This window comes from Phodopus roborovskii, unplaced genomic scaffold, assembly GCF_943737965.1.
Source record: "Phodopus roborovskii unplaced genomic scaffold, PHOROB, whole genome shotgun sequence".
NCBI lineage: Eukaryota > Metazoa > Chordata > Mammalia > Rodentia > Cricetidae > Phodopus > Phodopus roborovskii.
The window spans coordinates 4,682,719-4,700,741 of NW_026125052.1; the positions used below are offsets into that span (position 1 = coordinate 4,682,719).

General features: G+C 47.8%; 1 protein-coding gene across 2 annotated transcripts; it reads left to right on the plus strand.

Moving 5' to 3' along the window:
- Positions 1-253: 253 nt before the first annotated feature.
- On the plus strand, positions 254-8,442 carry Mrps23 (mitochondrial ribosomal protein S23). Of its 2 annotated transcripts, XM_051191869.1 has the most exons (5): positions 254-412; positions 1,073-1,243; positions 6,728-6,805; positions 7,157-7,283; positions 7,773-8,442. In XM_051191869.1, the coding sequence occupies exons 1-5, from the start codon at positions 369-371 to the stop codon at positions 7,899-7,901; spliced, it is 549 nt and encodes a 182-aa protein (XP_051047826.1). In that variant the 5' UTR covers positions 254-368; the 3' UTR covers positions 7,902-8,442. The 2 variants fall into 2 exon arrangements, with proteins under 2 accessions (XP_051047826.1, XP_051047906.1); XM_051191949.1 differs by lacking the exon at positions 7,157-7,283.
- Positions 8,443-18,023: the final 9,581 nt, after the last annotated feature.

The following is an 18,023-nucleotide window of genomic DNA, read 5'->3' on the forward strand; positions in this document are numbered from 1 at the left end:
CCCTCCACACTGCCCGACCTGAGGGAGTGGGAAAAGCTTCCTAAAGCCAGAAAGAAGAAAGCAAGTGCCACACTCAACCCCCCCCCCCCCACCCCCCGAACCAGTCAGTCATTTACGACTTCTGCGCATCTTTGGCGCACTCCCGCCCTTTTGGCTCGGCTATCGACTGCTCCTGTCTGAGCCCTCCCCCCCCCCCCCGTGGCTCAACAGCGCTCCTGCTCAGCCGGTCGTTTGCTTTGGCCTGGCTCCGCCCTGCGGATGGCGCTGAGACGCGACTGCGATCCTCGGCTCGGCCAGCAGCTCGTTCTCCCTTCGCTTGCTTGCTTCCGCTTCCGCTAACAGCTAGCGGCTTTCTGCCCTAGGTGACCATGGCGGGGAGCAGGCTGGAGACGATTGGGAGCGTGTATACCCGGTGCGTGCGTGGGCAGGCTTCCCAGCGGGTCACGACCTTCCTGGCGTGGCCGGAGCGGGAAGCGGTCGCGGGTGTCCGAGCCGGGAGAAGCCCTCGTGCTCCCTGCCGGCTCGGAATGTTTGTCGGTGTCCCCTTTATCTGTCACTTTAAGCATTGTGTTTGCCACCCCACTTCGGTAGGGACCTAGATTAAAGAAGAGGCTGAAGGGCTTGACTGGACGGTCTTTGCGTTTGCACCGTGGGACGGTGGCTGGGCTGGGGGTTGCGGTGCGTGCAAGAAGATAGAGTGGCTTCAAGTTGAGTGTGTTGGCTCATGCCGGTATTCTGAGCACCTGGGAGGCGCAGGCATGACGATCGCCACAAGACCGAGGCCAGCCTGGGCTGCGTAGCGAAACAAAAAAGACAGCCTGGCATGGGCACGCTGTAATTCTCGCTCTGGAGGAGTTCAGGGAAGCACTAAGTTCAAGGCTATCCCCGACTGCATACTGTCTTTAAGGCTATCCTAGGCTACGAGAGACCTAAGCAACAGGACTTACTTAACATGTTGGTCTTGCTAGGTTGCTGTGGGATATGGGAAGTCCTGCTCACTCACCTGTGCTATGCTGCTCTGGCCTGCTTTGAGTGTGTAATCGACTGACCTTGGTTCTGTTCCCTCCCTGAGGACGAGGAATCTGATGCGTGCTGGAGTGTTGAAGGAGAAGCCGCTGTGGTATGATGTATATGAGGCCTTTCCGCCGCTGAGAGAGCCTGTCTTCCGAAGGCCCCGTTTGCGATATGGCAAAGCCAAAGCCGACATCCAGGACATCTTTTACCGGGAGGATCAGATTCGAGCGTGAGTGGCTATCCTCTGTAGTGAGCATGACACAACAGACCTTCAGAAAGGAAGGTTTATGTAGAAGTCTGCTAATGAGCTGACAGGGGCTTGCTCTGTGGAGTTGATCTTGAACAGCAAGTAAAATAATGATATCTCACTTTTTTCCTGTGGTGAGAGCAAGCAGAAGTGTTGGTTGGTTGGTTGGTTGGTTTGCTTGAGACAGGATTTCTCTGTGTAGCCCCGACTGTCCTGAAATGACTTTGTAGATCAGGCTGGCCTGGAACTTGGAGATCCACCTGCCTCTGCCTCTCAGAAGTTCTGAGAAGTGGAATCTGGAGCCCCCAAACTGACAGAACATTTCAGCTAAAGTTGCCTGTTTACTGGAAGTCTTTTGTGTGTGTGTGAGGTACCATGATAGGCCCTTCACAAACATCAGCTCATACAGTTTAACCCTGCCAGAGTAGGCAGCTAATCGTTGCTTCTGTTTTGTTCAAGAGAACTAAGACTCAGGAGGTTAACTGCCTGTGGTACACAGGAGGGTGACTGGTCTGGGAAATCTTAAGTTGGCTGTCGGATCTGCTTCTCTGGAAGTGGAAATCTGAGGAACATGTTCTGTGAATTTAACGTCTAACGATAACATCTAACGATAACATTGAAGCCACCCAGGAAAGGATGCTTAAAAGTGCAAAGCACTTAAAGTAATCATCACCAGAAGTTCGAAGAAAGTGCTGGCCCATTTATTTCTTTAGCATTTCTTTCTTCTTTTTTTCCTCTTGAGACATGGGATCTCCCTGCCTCTGCCTCTGGAGTCCTGGCATTATAGGGATGTATCACTTTGTCTGGTGTTATTAATATGTGCTCATTTTAGAAAGTTGAGAAACAAAAGGAAAGCATAAAGAAGAAAGGATGGATCACCCACCACCCAACTTTTGAAGTAGTAGTTTGAAGGCAGCTCCTGGAACTTAGCTTTGTCACTTTGGAAACATTCCCCCTGTAGACTAGAGTTGTAGAGGTGAAGGAGGATGCTGTTTAAAAGGGCTTTGGTTCTGTTTTTCAGTTTTTCCAAAACTGGGTTTCTCTGTGTGGCCCTGGTCATCCTGGAACTCGCTGTGTAAACCAGCCTGGCTTCTAACTCAGAGATCCACCTGCCTCTGCCTCCTGGTACTTTGTTGTTTTTAAGATTTAGTTTTATTTTTAATTATATGTCTCTGTGTGCATGTGAGTGCAGGTGCCCCTGGAGGCCAGAGGTTGTTGTTGGTTGATTTTTACTCTTTTGCGGGGCCTGTCACCCAGTTCCCAATAACCATACACACGGAGGCTCTTTCTTCTTACAAATGCCCAGTCTTAGCTTGGCTTGTTTATTCTTCATTTATTTATTTTGTTTTTTTTTTTTTTCTCTGTAGCTTTGGAGCCTGTCTTGGAACTCACTCTGTAGACCATGCTGATCTTGAACTCATAGAGATTCTCCTGTCTCTGCCTCCCAAGTGCTGGGATTAGAGGCGTGCACCACCACTGCCCAACTCGATTGACTTGTTTCTAGCCAGCTTTCCTTAAATGATCCCATCTACCTTTTGTCTTTGGGCTTCTTCTTACTTCTGTATGTCTTATTTTCATTCTTGCTCCTTGGCTGGCGGGCTGGGTGGCTGCCCCTGGTGTCCTCTCCTTGCTCCTCAATCTCTCTTCACCCTCTTTCCAGATTTCTCCTATTTATTCTTTCTGCCTGCCTGCCCTATGTATCCTTTCTCCTGCCTCATTTTTTTGCTATGCAGCTCTTTATTAGACCTTTAGGTGTTTTAGACAGTAACACAGCTTCACTGAGTTAAAGAAATGCACCATAAAAGAATGTAGCACATCTTTGCATCATGAAACAAATGTTCCACAGCATAGACAGATCTAACCCATCTTAAAATCATATTCCACAAGAGGTCTTGCAGTTTTGTTAAAATAAAGATTTAGATATTTTTTTTATGTGTATAAGAGTTTTGCCTGCATGTTTATCTGTATGCCACGTGTGTTCACTGCTGGAAGAGGCTGAAGAGGGGGTCAGATACCCTGAAGTTGGAGTTAGGGTCAGTTGTGAAGCTCCTGTCCTGGGTGCTGGGAATTGAACCCAGGTCCTCTGGAAGAGCAGTTAGTGCGCTTAACTATTGAGCCGTCTCTCTAACTCCACATGCTTTTCTTAGTATGTAGAAGTTGTTTATTCATTTTACAAGTTTTTTGTTGTGCCCCCTGTCAAATCCTGTTTCACATGTGTTAGATACTAGGGTATATAACATATTCACATCTACCAGTTTAATTTTGCTGGCCTATTTACCGTTATATTTAGAGTGTTTGGAGAGATTTTTTTTCCCCCAGTAAATTTAACTATCTTACATATTTATTTTTAGCCCAGGATGACGTTGAACTTAGAATCTTTCTGCCTCTACCTCCTCACTTCTGGGATCCCAAGTATGTGATAACCACATTTGAGGTTTTTTTTTTTTTTTTTTGTTATTGTTGTTTTTAAAAATATAATTTACTACATTTACTTATCCATTTAGTATGTGTGCACTTGTGCACATGTATGTCGACATTCATGTGGGGTCAGAGGACAACTTGTGGTAGTTGGTTTCCTCCTTTTACCATTTGAGTCCCAAGAATCCAACCCATGTCATCAGACTTGAGGGCATACACGTTTTACTCACTGAGCCATTTGCTGGCCCAGGCCTACCTTTTTGGAGTTATGCTTAAAGTATGAATCAGGTGTTGTTGAAACAAACAAACAAAAAAATGTATTCTTTAATTTGCTTTCCACACCTTCTAACCTAAATAATGTTGGAAAACAGGCTTTTAATGTCCTTAAACTTCTTATTCTTTTAAATAATAAGAAAAATTCAGATGTCACACCCTAGCTGGGCATGGTGACTCACATGTGTAATCCCAGCAATCCCAGCACCTGGCAGGTAAGGCAGGTGGGTCAACAAGAGTTTGAGGTCAGCCTGAGCTCCATAGTGAAATTTTGTTTCAGACAACTAAGCTGCATCTCAGTGATAGAGGCTCACCTCACATGTGTGAGGCCTAGGGTTCTTCAGCCACAAGTTCTGTTTCTCTGACAACTCCACCCTAAAAACAACCTACGGTGGACCATGTGCTGTCCTACTCATTGCTCTCATCTCAGTGTCTCGTCCAGTTCGTGGCTGGTTGTTCATACGCCTCTGTGGATGAGATGGTGCTTGCTGATCGGACGAAACCACTAGGCTAGCAGGGTGGAGAGGTTAAGATTTAACTAGTTATTTTCTTGCTTTGGTTTTTGAGACGGAGGCCAAGCTGATGTCAGTTTTCTGCACCTTCTTGCTTCAGCCTCCACAGTGCTGGTTACTGACATGAGCTGCCACATAGGGTAGCAGGACAAGGATGTCCTTGCTCCCGAGACTTCCCAAGCATGTCTGCTCGGGTCTGCTGATTGTGCTTGCTCAAGCTGCTTTTTTGCCTCACCTAACTCATTGCCTCTTTGTGTTTTGCTGCGCTAGGAGGTGAACTTAGGTTCTCATTCGTACCAGGGAACACCAGCCAGTGAGCCATCACAGACCCTTTCGGTGCTTTGGTTTGGTTGTGAGACTCACTGTGATTCCTGGGTGGGTGGGATTTGCTGTGTAGATCAAGCTGGCTTTGAACTTGGAGATGTCCCCCACCTCTGAGAGCACTGCATTCTTGCTGTGTCCTTACTTGGGAAGGGACAGAAAGAAAAATACCTCCTGTCTTTCCCTAAGGGCACCAGTGCTGTTTTATTTAAGGGCTGTGCACGTGACCTGATGAACCCCCAAAGCTCCCAGCTCTACTTTTATACCCTGGGTTTTCCACAAAGGAAGTTTTAGTTCATAGCAACCCCTGTGTAGGAAAGTGGATAGCAAACATGAATAGTTTACAGGAAAGGAGTCCAGTTTGCTGTCAAACTTGAAAAGATGGTATTTTTTCTCTTTTGGGGCATGGTTGTTGTGGAGCTGAAACTATACTTTCTAGTCTATCAGTTTGGCAAGGGGATGAAATAGGAAAATGGGCACTTGTATATCATAGACTTTACCTGAGTATAAATTTGGAACAGCTGCTTTAAGGAGCACTCGGCCAGTCTGGAAGGTTGGTTTTTGTTTTGTTTTAACAGATAAATAAGCACACTACCGTTTTTGTGGATTTATTCCATGGACTGACTTGTACAGTACACCAGGCAGCACAGGCATTCTTGCAACAGTCTTGATGGCAAAGGATTGGAAATAGTCTCTTCACTGATTTGAGATGATCTCTAAAAACACAAGATACGGGGTGAGGGTATGGGTGCTGAATGGCACTGGGCCTCTGTGGGGGGGGGGTGGTTGAAATGTTTTGGAGGGCCAGCAGGATGGCTCAGTGAGTGGGTAAAGGCACTCGCTCCCAAACCTTATGGACTGAGTTCAAGACCCAGAATCCACATGATGGAAGGAGAAAATCTCTTCCCTCAAGTTGTCTTCTGCCCTCCACTCAGGTGTTGTGACGTGTGCCACCTATATACACTAAGTAAATAAATATTCATAATTTTAAAATGTTCTGGACTATCATGATAGTTGTACGGTTGATTAAACTAAATGTCACTGGTACACTTAAGGGTTTTTAAATTTTTGATTGTATTAAAGTGTAGATGTGCATGTTTTGAGTACATGCTACAGCATGCATGTAGAAGTCAGAGGACAACTTAACAGGTGTCCTCTCCTTCCATCATGTGGGTTCTAGGGGTCAAACTGAGGTTGTTAGGTTTGGCAGCAAGTGTCTTTACCTGCTAAGTCACTCCAAAGGCCCAATAAGAATTACTTTTTGATACATAGATGCTTCCCTGTTAAAAAGAAGGAAGATGGGTACCCTTCTTCGGGTTAAAGAATATGGCTGGGGGACTTGAAAACTCAGTGTGTGAGAAGTTGGGCATGGCTATATGTGCCTGTAACCTCAGCATTGGGGGCAGAGGTGAAGCAGATCTTGACAGTTACAGGCCAGCCAGCCTAGCCAAAATGGTGAGCTCCCAGGCTGGTGACAGACCAGGTCTCAGGGCCTGGGAGTGGAGATGGTGGAGGGAGACACATGATGCCCTGCTCTGCCCTCCTCGTGCACCCAACTGTTCGGCGTGCATGTGGTACACAGACACACACACATACAAACACACACAGACACACAGAGACCGACACACACACACACACAGACACACACACAGATGCGTGCGTGCTCACACATGGAATGATGATGCATCTGGTGTTGTCTGTGGTGGGGCATATCTGAATGTGGTGACACGTGACATGTGCTCTGTGAGAGGAGCAGTGAGGTTGGGCAGAAGGGCGAGGGAGTGTTAGTTCTCACTGAGACTCCTCTGTCCCACTTAATGTATGCTTTGTCCTTTAGTTTAGGCACTGTAACTTCTCAGGGCCTAGCAATTACTCTGTATTCCTTCTGCTCAGCTGTCTGTAGACTATAATTAGAGATTCATATTGCTTTTGTGTTTTCTAGGAAATTCTTTTCTACCTATGGATCTGGTCAGAAAGCTTTTGATCTGCTCAACCCAAACTTCAAGTCTACCTGTCAGCGGTGAGTATTTCCCAGACCAGAAGAGGTCAAGCTCCCTTGAGGTTTCCAATGTGGGTTTTTTTTTTGAGGGGCAGGGGGCTTGCTTTGAGACAGGGTTTCTCTGTGTAGCCCTGGCTGTCCTAGAACTAGCTCTACAGACTGGCCTTGAACTCACAGAGTTCCTGTCTCTGCCTCCCAAGTGTGGAAAGGTACGAGCCACCACAGCCCAGCTCAGCTGTCATTTTGAGGAGCTGTGTGGAGGTCAGGAGCGGTGCTCCTCTAGGCAGCTCTCTCCAGGGCTTGCTTGCCACTGTGTAGCAGATGTCGCCACAGCCCCAACACAGGCCTGGGATGGTCTGCTTGGAATTGCAGGTTTGTGGAGAAGTACATGGAGCTGCAGAATCTCGGAGAGACAGATGAAGAAAAGTTATTTGTGGAGACAGGGAAGGCTTTGCTGGCAGAAGGTGTCATTTTAAGACGAGTAAGAGAAGCAAGGACTGTGAGTATCTAATTGTCAAAGCTGTTGTTGTTGGGCCCGGGTGTAGCTCAGCAGGACCATGTGTGCTCAGTTGTGCTTTTGTGCAAGTGTGAGCACATGCACACATGTGTGCGCACACTCCCACACAAAAATAGTAATTTCAGTTGATGGTGTGTCTCTGTCAGTGAAAGGGGTAGTTTGCTTCCCGAAACCTTGGCTTATGCCTTTAACTCCAGGTCAGATACTGTCGGGTTGAATATACTGGGACTCTGTGACTTGCAACAAGTTACTGTTAGGCTCTTAAGAATGTGGTTCTAGAGAAATTTTTGTGCACTTGCTGTTTGTCATAAGGGAATTTGACCTGAGAGGTCACTGCTAAATGTCTTCCTCATGCTGGAATATGCCTGGCCATATAACTGCAGCCAGCCATGTACACTGGCAACATCTGAGAGACATGTGTTTTCCTTGTAAGCAAGGTGATGGTAGTCACATTCCCTCAAACCCTAACAGGTCAGTGTCAGACCCCAGGCTCTGTTGGAAGGAAACCAGCCTCGGGAAGATGCCCAGGAGCAGCCTGCACAGGAGCAGCAGGAGCCAAGGACAGATGTCCCCCCTCCCGGAGGCCCTTCCATGCACTGAGCATACTCACCACCCGGATACTGCTGAACTTCTGGATTCCGTTGGTCTCCACCCCAGGCACATCTGCCTGGCTTCTCATAGTTGCTGTTTCTGGGTTGTCATAAACCTCAGTACCATGGTTTGAGAGTGCCAGTTCTGTGAACTTTTGTTCATGACGCGGCTAAATAAAGGGTTCTTTGATGCTTTCAAAGTCACTGTCCCCAGGAACCCTCTACAGGTGCCCTGGGCTGGCTGTGGGCTGCCACACCTGTACCTGGCCATTTTTCTTACTTGGATCCCACAGGGTTCTACTTGCCCACGTGGTGTGGTCCCTCGACCAAGTGTTGCAGGTGGCATTTGTACTTTTTCTGTAGAGCTATTGACTGCAGCTCCAGAGGCCCAGCAGAGGCCCAGCCAGCTGCAGTAAGACTGAAGACCAGTCCGATGTAGCCAAAGACCCAAGCCATAAGTTGGAAGTCATGAGTTAAGTGTGTGGGCTTTGCAGCTCATAGGCTGCTTAGAAAATGTTTGTTGGATGAATAAATGATCACACCTTACTAAAGGTTGGTGTTTTTATTAGTTGCTCCCACTTTATAATTTCCTCATGATTGCGGGGGTGGGGGGGTTGGATCTCACTTTAGATGGAGAAGCAATTCTCATCCATTTGAAGATGTTTGATGCAAATTGGATCCCAAATACCCTGGTAGGCTGTGGGGAGAGCTCCTGTCCTGTGCCACAGAAGACACTCTCAGTAGGGCAGCCCAGAGCTGGCTCAGCTCCCTCCTCCAGTCCCCACATTTCTGGGTTTTTACTTATTTATTTTATTTTGTTGGTAGCTCTGGAGCCTGTCCTGGAACTCGCTCTGTAGACCAGGCTGGCCTCAAACTTACAGAGATCCTCCTGCCTCAGCTTCCAGAGTGCTGGGATTAAAGGCGTGCACCACTGTTGCCCAGGCTGGGTTTTAATTTTTTAAATTCTGCCTCACTGTCAGTGTCTGACAATGTCTTTCTCTACTTGTTGTGATATTGAGAGTCAGCCTGTGGAAGGAGGGGCCTAGGTAGCGTCTGTGAAGCGGGCAGAGCTGATACCATAGGGACTTGTGAGGTTAAGGACTGAAGTCCTGCTCTGCAAATCCTCCCTCAGGCTGCTCTGTTGTTTGGAGAGGATGGGACCCCTTCTTGCCTTAGGGAAGTCTAAAATCAGGTTGAGAAGACAGTGGCTTGAAAAGCAGCGAGGTAGACAGGAGTCTTTTGAATTACTGTAGCAGCCTGCAGTAGGGGCTCAGTCAGAGGAGTTTGATCCCCAACATCCATCACAGACACCAGCTGACAAAACAAGGGCAAGCTTTGCCTGGACTTCCGGTTCGTGTTGCGAGGTGAAGGAGATGCCGAATGCACAGCTTTACTGGTGTTGCCATGGGGATGGATGGGTATGTTGAGTGATGGGGAGACAGGTTTGAACAGACAGGGTGGGATCGGACTGTGATGACCCTGGCAGCCACATAGAGGGGTTGGTGTTAAGTTAGGTAGGAGTGAGCTGGGAAGCTATGTTGTCATGAAAGTATCAGCTCAATAGAAGGTTTGCTCAGGATTTAGCAGGGAGAGATGGACAGAGGGAGGAGAACTAGCAATTACAGATGTGAGTCCACACATGCAACCCCAATGCCGGGACACCCCTGCCCTCCAGCCTCCAATCGGGTTCTATTGCAAATGGTGGCTCAGTTTGGAGATTGTATGGTTCAGATTGAGTGTCAGCTTCCTGCTGAACCCCCATAGGGACTGCCGTCGGTTGATTCACTACAGCTTGTATGCCTGATCTGCTGCCTAACCTCCACCGGATTCCTGTAGCCTGCATTCAGCTACAAGCGTTTCTTTCCTATTAAGAACAAACAAGGACAGACATTTTCACTTTGTAGCCACTGAAGCATTGAACAGTTTTTCAGGAGCAGGCCCTCCCTCCCAAGAGCTCGAGCAGCCACAGCCGAGGAGCTGAAGCCGGAGGCAGGTGTCCAGGCTTCAGTGAAGTTTGCAGGAGACAAGCCTGAAGAGCTGGGTCCTTCTATGTGTCCATCACAGACACCAGCTGACAAAACAAGGGCAAGCTTTGCCTGGATTTCCGGTTCGTGTTGCGAGGTGAAGGAGATGCCGAATGCACAGCTTTACTGGTGTTGCCATGGGGATGGATGGGTATGTTGAGTGATGGGGAGACAGGTTTGAACAGACAGGGTGGGATCGGACTGTGATGACCCTGGCAGCCACATAGAGGGGTTGGTGTTAAGTTGGGTAGGAGTGAGCTGGGAAGCTATGTTGTCATGAAAGTATCAGCTCAATAGAAGGTTTGCTCAGGATTTAGCAGGGAGAGATGGACAGAGGGAGGAGAACTAGCAATTACAGATGTGAGCCACCAGGAGCCTGGCAGTGTCCTGAAGAGGGCGCCAATGGGGAAGGAATTGGCACTCTGAGGGGACAGGGCTTTAATTCTACTGGGGTAGAGGGCATGCCTCTGCCCAGGCAGCAGGGATAGAGGTACTTAGGAAACGGACAAAGTCGCTAGCAAAAAAAATAAGGTTCAGAGGTAGAGAATGAATGAACCACTGGCGGTGGCAGGGCACACAACACAGAGTGTGCGATCTGGCCAGGGAAGTGTTCTCAGTTAAGAGAAAGGCAGAAACAACAAAATGCAGCCAGGGACTGAGGAGAGAACCAAGCCAGTGAATGTCCTCACCTCTACACACACATGCGCACACATTCTTTCCAGCACGTGAACACACATAACATGCAAAAAATCCAAGGCAGGTATGGTAGTGCATATCTAATCCCATCACTTAGGGGGCTGAGGCAGGTGGATTGCCACAAGTTCTTTTTTTTTTTTTTTTTTTTTTTTTTTTTTTTTTATAAAACAGCCATTGAAGCAGGTCGCAGTTTTCCATGAGCTACTACTGGTGCCTGCCTAGCCCTCTCAGAATCCCTGAGTCTTGTCCATTCTCTTTAGATGTGCTGTGTCCAAGCCTGACAGCACGCTGGGATGGGTTGGCACTTTTCCCGAGTCTGCCTGGGAGTGAGGGCATCTGACACAATGTGACCCTGAGAGTAGAGGTGGGTGGTCGAGTGAGGGCGGGGCCGGGAGGTGGGGGCTTCGCTTTCTTCATGCTCTGTACTCTTGAGGTCTATTCTGGAGGCTGAGCCGTGGTCTCCCAGGGCTTCAGTGAGCCACTTGATGGAAGTCACCTTGGCAGGCAGAGGAAGGGCAGTTGCCCTCCCGTGGAAAAGACAAGAAATGGCTTCCATGTCACTCTCCCAGGGTGGTGCTCAGTGTGGCATGCTGCCCTCTGATTGGATGAGCCTGGCTCCAAAGCAGTTTCTGTGGAGATGGTGCACCAGGCCAGTGGCTGGCTGTTGCTGAGGCAGTGAGAAGGTTGCTAGGGGACGGTAAAAGAGGCAGAGAGTAAAGTGTCATGTCCCCTACACACGTTACCATCCACTACCATTGCTGCTTCCCTCCTCCGGGGGACTGCAGGGGGAGTTTTTGTTGTTGTTGTCGAATTGCTAAGCTGACAATCACATGGCATTTCAAGCTTAATTTTACCCTTGATTGACGCTTTTCCCCAGACTTTAACTTAAACATCAGTCACCTGACCTTCTCGCCGCTCGCTTCTTTTAATTAAAAGATGGTTCCAAGCAACAACGAGTAGGGGTCCATTTATTATTTATCAAGCATTTGCCTTCCAGCAGTTAGTGAAAGGTCACTGGCTTCAGCGGATGCTTTGTTTTTGGTGAGCCGCTTAGATGAAAAGGAAGACCGTCAATCTCGGCTCCCTCCTGTTTGCTTACTGGCAGGACACTGTTTAATAGTCATTGTGGCATTTAGGATCGCAGGCCTCGGAATCACGCAGAAAAGTGCAGGTGCGTCCCTTGCCAGAACATGTCTCCAAAAGTAAACATCAGGTTGTGATTATGGTTAATAATGAGATATTGATTGTCTGAAAATGTCACTGCCCGGGAGCAGTGAGCTACAGCGCCACCAGATGGCGCTGCGCTCTCGCGCTCTTCGACTAGAAAGATCGCTTTATTTCCTTGCCCGCGGGTACCTTGTCTATCAAGGTTGGCAAGTGTCCTTGTGAAATAACGTTCTGGCGGAGGTTTAGGACGCTGAGGTCCTCGGGTGCTATTGGGATGGAGTAGAGATAGGAGGCAACAGGCCACGGGACAAACGACAGAGGCCTGCGGGTGTATGTGTGTAGGGCGAGGAGTGTGCAGCATTTTTATATCAGAGAAGCAGCTAACTGTGCTGGGCCCCTGGAGACTGCCCAGAACAGTGTTTCCTAACACTTTCTACTCAATGACACATTTCATGTAGAGGGAGAGGAAGGAAGGTGTAGGTAGGGGGGCAGTGAGAAGCAATGGAAACTCCTGCCAGAGAGGAACTGAAAGCCGAATCTATGCTTGTCTTGTGCAGCGAGGGGAGTCGATTTCCTATTCTGTAAGACAGCACTATAGTGTCTACCTCACTGACTTTCAGTCTTTGCCCTCTGTGTCTAGGACAGGTGGGAGGTATGTGCATTCGATGAATGGATGAATGCAGACATGAAACAATGTGGCATGGTGCTGCCTCTACCAGTCATTTGTTTAAGCACTCGGCTCTCTCAATCCTGGACCTTCACAGTTTCTCCCTCTTTTGTTTGCTTGGTTTTTGCAGACAAGGGTCTCAGCTGGGCGTGGTGGCACACATCTTTAATACCAGGCAGATCTCTGAGGCAGCCTTGTCTACACAGCCATTTCCAGGACATCCAGGGCTAACGAAGAGAAAACCCTGCCTTGAAACAAAACGAAACAAAAAACCCAAGGGTCTCACTATGTAGTCCTGGCTCCTATACTTGGCTGTTACCATCTCTTTCCAGTACTGTATTCATGAATAAGTAAACATACATTTTTAAGTAAAGAGCAAAAAAGGAATCAAAAAAAATATCTTAGGAGGGTCTCTACTCTTGGAATTTACCCAGTGGTGGGTGTTAGGTTTCGTTAAGAACGGACAAGAAATTTATTTTTTAGTTACTCGGGATGAGGCAGGGAGGAGAGGGAGAGACAGAGAGAAAGAGAGAGCAGTAGACCAGGTTGGCCTTGAACTCACTATGTAGCTGAGGATGACCTTGAACTCTCGATAACTCATGCTTGCACCTCCCACGCTGACGTGCCTGCCTTGTCAGTGGCTCTCCTCTGTGCCTTGTCAGTCCTCCTCATTCCTCACCTTCTTTTAGGGACACTCAGGAGAGGTGACGGGGAGGGCTGTCACCTCTTTCCTCTGTCTTCTAATCATGACTCTGAGCTTGTCACATAACCATTTTGAGCCACATCCAACACCAGCACAGAACCTGGGACCTAACAGACACTTGGAAGTACACTTGTCTCTGGGCAGGGCAATGGCAGCACACACTTTTAATCCCAGCACTTGGGAGGCAGAGGCAGTCGCATGCCTGTGAATTTGAGGCCAGCTTGGTCTACAAAGTGAGTTCCAGGACAGCCAGGACTGATACACAAAGAAACCCTGTCTCAAAAAACAAAAATCAAAACAAAAAAAAAGAGTACATGTGTCAGGTGGATGGATGAACCAATGAACGGCTCCCTATCCTGGCCATGGAGATGACAAGGTCAGCGCCAAGTTCATTTTGAAGTACCAAAGTGAAACTAGATGCTGCCCGCAGTTAAACTTTGTAAACACTCAAACATCTTACAACAGAAGAAATTGTGATGCAAGGAAAAGGAGCCCCACACAGAACAACATGTACCCCCAGGGCTGGTGGGTGGGAACCTTCCGCCCACTGAATTCTGAGGGAGAGGCTGGCTGCTCAGACCCTCTCAGGGTGCTTGGTTTAAACTCTTGAATGTTAACTGCCTCCTTAGGAGACCCCTGGGGCTTGACCACCAGCTTTCCTGGTCTCTGCTGAGTGAGGCAAATAATAGCCTTTCCATCCTGGCAGCCTGAATGTCTTCAGTGTTAGGACGGTGGCTGCCAGCCTGGCCTCTGTGTTCTGTGCCAGTACCAACTCCTTGATGGACTATAGACCAGGACCAGAAGTTTGAGGAGAATCTTAGCCATGGTTATCTTGTCTCACCCCGAACAATGCATCAGGGTCTGCCTGCCTTCCACCTGCCTCAGGAAGGTCATTGGCTCTGGGGGTGTCTGAGATGCTGCTGCTGAATTCCCTGTTGATGCTGAGCCTGTGACCAACATTTCAGGATGCCGGGGCGTGCTCCTGCTTTGCAGACTATTTCTGTATCCCTAGGAAATGTCACTATCCATCTTTTTTTTTTTTTCTTTCACAGACTCATGAGAGAATGCTCTGTCACATCTTAGTTCAAGGAAAACTGGCGCTGCTTCTGAACGAGGGGGGTCTTAGTTACCCAGTTAGCCTTGAGTGTTAAATTCAGTTAAATCTACAGTTAGGCATAGCTCTGGTGTAGTATCTTCAAGCGTACAAGAAGAGCAAAGAATATATAATTACAACCACATGCATGTAAACATTAGCCCTGGTTGCATGCTGCTCCGAGGTTGAAATGACTAAACTTAGAAAACTCAAACAAAGTGCCCTTGTGCTATCTTCTTGGACTTGGCATTTATCCTTCCCATTACATTTTTTAGGGGACTGATTGGATGGCTCAGCACTTGCTGCTCTCCTAGAGGGCTCAGGTTCAGTCCCACCACCTACACTAGACTTCTCACAACTGCCTAGCACTCCATCTTAGGGGACCTGATGTCCTGTTTTGGCCTCCTCTGGCACTGGCACAGACATGTCATTCACACACACAGACACATACACATAAACAGAAATAAAAATAAATCTTAAATCTGGTGTCTTAGGGTACCCCTTTATTCCCAGCACTTGGGAGGCTGAAGTAGGTGTATCTCTGTGAGTTTGAGACAAGCCTAGTCTACCTAGCAAGTTCCAGGACAAATAGAGCTACATAGAGAGACCCAGTCTCAAAAAAAAATAATAATAGAGGGTGGAGAGATAGCTCAGTGGTTAAAGGCACTGGCTGCTCTTCCTGAAGCCCTGAATTCGATTCCCAGCACCCACATGGAAGGTCACAACCAGCTATAACGGTAGTCTCATGTAATTCTCATGCAATCTGATGTCCTCTTCTGGTATACAGATGCAGACAAGACATCCATGGATGTAAAATACATAAATCTTAAAAACAAAACAAAAACCTCTATTAAGTGGTTACCCATCTCACATGCACAGCCTCTTGGTGTTGAGGTTGCTGTCTAGAATATTGCAAGGACCATTCCTGTGCCCAATTCTTTGTGCATTTACAAGAAAGAATTCTGAGCAGGGTCCTCTTCCTTAGTGAGATTGCTGGGCTAGGTAACCCATCCTTTGGGCAAGGATGCTTTTCCTTAAATCTTGTTTAACCTTTCATCTGCTTTACTCCGATGTCCCCAATGCCTTCATTTTCATCGTACTATGTATGTATTTCTGTAAACACTCATTTCTCCACTTCCTCCCCTACTTCTTTTGAGCAAAAGAAGCATATAAATAAATATTTACCAAGGCTTCATGGGACTAAGAATAAACATAGAGAGGTAAATCTGAAGACTTTGAGACCTTCAGAATTAAGATAGTCACCACAGCACTAACGCTGTGGAGGGCTTTCTACTACCACTGGTGTGGGGCTGGGGCTCAAACCCAAATCCTCCAATATGGTAGGCCAGTGTTCTACCCAACTGTGCTGTGTGTAAGCATGTCAGGGTGCTTTCTGTGACCAGCGACTCAGTGTTCTACCCAACTGTGCTGTGTGTGAGCATGTCAGGGTGCTTTCTGTAGACCAGTGGCTCTTTGCACACTGTCGTATTCAGGCTTACAGTGTCTCCATGAAACAGTATTGTTTCTCAGCACTTGATTCAAGTGAGGCAGTCTTACCCCACAGTCTCTCCTTCAGACAATTCTGCATGGAGAGCGTTCTGAGGTGCGACCTAGTGGGTGAAGATGCTTGTCACCAAGCCTGACAGTCTGAGCTTGACCCCAGGGCCCCCAAGGAGGAAGGAAAGGACCTGACTTCTGCAAGTTTTTCCTCTGACCTCCACATGCTCACCACAGCACACACTAAATAATAAAAAATTGATTTTTCAAAGTGATGTGTGAGCTGGGCGGTGATGGCACATGTCTCTAATCCCAGCACTCGTGAGGCAGAGGCAGGCAGATCTCTGTGAGTTTGAGGCTAGCCTGGTCTACAGAGTGAGTTCCAGGAAATGCTCCAAAGTTACACAGAGAAACCCTGTCTCGAAAAATCAAAAACGTTAAAAAATAAAAATGACTGTATACTTGTTTGTGTGTGTAGGTATGATGTGTGTGTATGTATGTGTGTGTTTGTGTGTCTTTGGTATGTATATATGTATGTTTGTATGTCTGATATATGCGTGTGTGTCTATGGTGTGTGTATCTTTTTTAAAAAAGATTTTATTATTATTTATGCAGTGTGCAGTGTTCTGCCTACATGTATGCCTGCAGGCCACAAGAGGGCACCAGATCTCATTATAGATGGTTATGAGCCACCTTGTGGTTGCTGGGAATTGAATTCAGGACCTATGAAAGAGCAGCCAGTGCTCTTAGCCACTGAGCCATCTCCAGTCCGTGTGTGTGTGTGTGTGTGTGTGTGTGTGTGTGTGTATAAGAGTGTGTAAGTGTGTGTGTATATGAGTGTGAGTGAGTGTGTGTGTATGAGTGTGAGTGAGTGTGTGTATGAGTGTGTATGAGTGTGTGTGTGTGTGTGTGTGTGTGTGTGTGTGTGTGTGTGTGTGTGCAGGGTGAATGTCAACCTTGGCTGACATTCTTCAGGAGCTGCCCACCTTGTTTTTTGAGACTGGTTTATCACTTAGCCCAAGGCTCACTGATTGGACTAAGCTGACTGGCCAGTGAGTCCCTCAGATCCTCCTGTCTCCACTCTCTAGAGGTGGATGAGAAGCATGTGCTACCGTGCTAAGCTTGTCCCATGATCATGTTTATGATCAAACTCAGATCCTCATGCTCACACAGCTAACGGCCTAAGTCAGCTCTTTAGCCCCACAGTCTATGATTTTAACAAAGGGCATCCCTGTTGGGTGGCCCAGGTTGTAGTTTTCACAGGGCCAGGTGGTGGTGAGGGCCCCTCAGCATGGACTACAGAGTGGACAACACTCCTTAGGGTCAGGCATGCAGTGGCCCTGGACTCCTATGTTAGTAAACACACAGAGAGAATGTTTAGACATGACAGGTCTAGATAAACCCCACTAGACAGGAGGGGCCTTCCTGCCCAGGCTCATGATTTCTCAAGTTTTGAAAGCCCATTGGCACGAGAGATCTCCTGTCTGTATAAACGCTGCTTTAGAAAGGGAGGCCCAGTGTGGGCCCACACTCTTGACACCAGTCATGTCAGGACACGGCGTGGGCCGCTGCCCGTCACTGCCTCCCTTGGCCACTGCAGACTTATTGAGCAATATATTATGAGTGTGCCTCACTCTGATGATGTGTTATGGATAAATCATTAAGGAGGCAGCTCACCGCAGTGATGTATTGGTGTAATAGATCATCAGACTAAAGCCTGCTCCCGACATACGGGCTGGCTCAAAGGGCGGTGTCGTTCAGGGAAGAATTAACCCAGCAGCAGAAGCTGGCTTAATTACAGGATAAAAGGTTCATGAAGGCTAGGCTGAAGTCCACCCCACCAGCATTTTGATTCTTGATGTAAAAATATAATTGGGCTTCCTGAGAGAACTTCTGATTATTTTCAAACAGCCTTCTGCTTTATCACAACAGCACGACTTGCCATTTGGCTGCAGGGGTGCTTTCTATTGGAGGTAGGGGGATGTGTGTGTGGGCGGGGGTGGGGGGTGTCTTTGGGCTCTGGCCATATCTGAATTATTGTCCTTTCTATTTGTAGGCCACAGAATGAGTTAGGGGAGATAACATCCAGGAGGTCTGCCTTCCAGGCCTTCAAAATAATGACCGTTGGAATTGAATGACTCACCCCACTTCACACTACTGGAGGCAGTGAATCTCAACTAGTCAAGTCCATTCGTGCGCTCAGGAGGGGAAGAGGGCTTCCCTCCACATCTGAGGATGTAAGTGTCCTAGGGCACTGTTATGGGACAGTTCATAGGTATCTAACA

What these genes read in the sequence shown, in the direction of transcription:
- Mrps23 (XM_051191869.1), top strand. Translation starts at nt 369, where the DNA reads ATGGCGGGGAGCAGGCTGGAGACGATTGGGAGCGTGTATACCCG. An exon ending in ATTGGGAGCGTGTATACCCG is followed by an intron (nt 413 to 1,072) that starts GTGCGTGCGTGG and finishes TCCCTCCCTGAG; the next exon opens with GACGAGGAATCTGATGCGTG. An exon ending in CGGGAGGATCAGATTCGAGC is followed by an intron (nt 1,244 to 6,727) that starts GTGAGTGGCTAT and finishes TGTGTTTTCTAG; the next exon opens with GAAATTCTTTTCTACCTATG.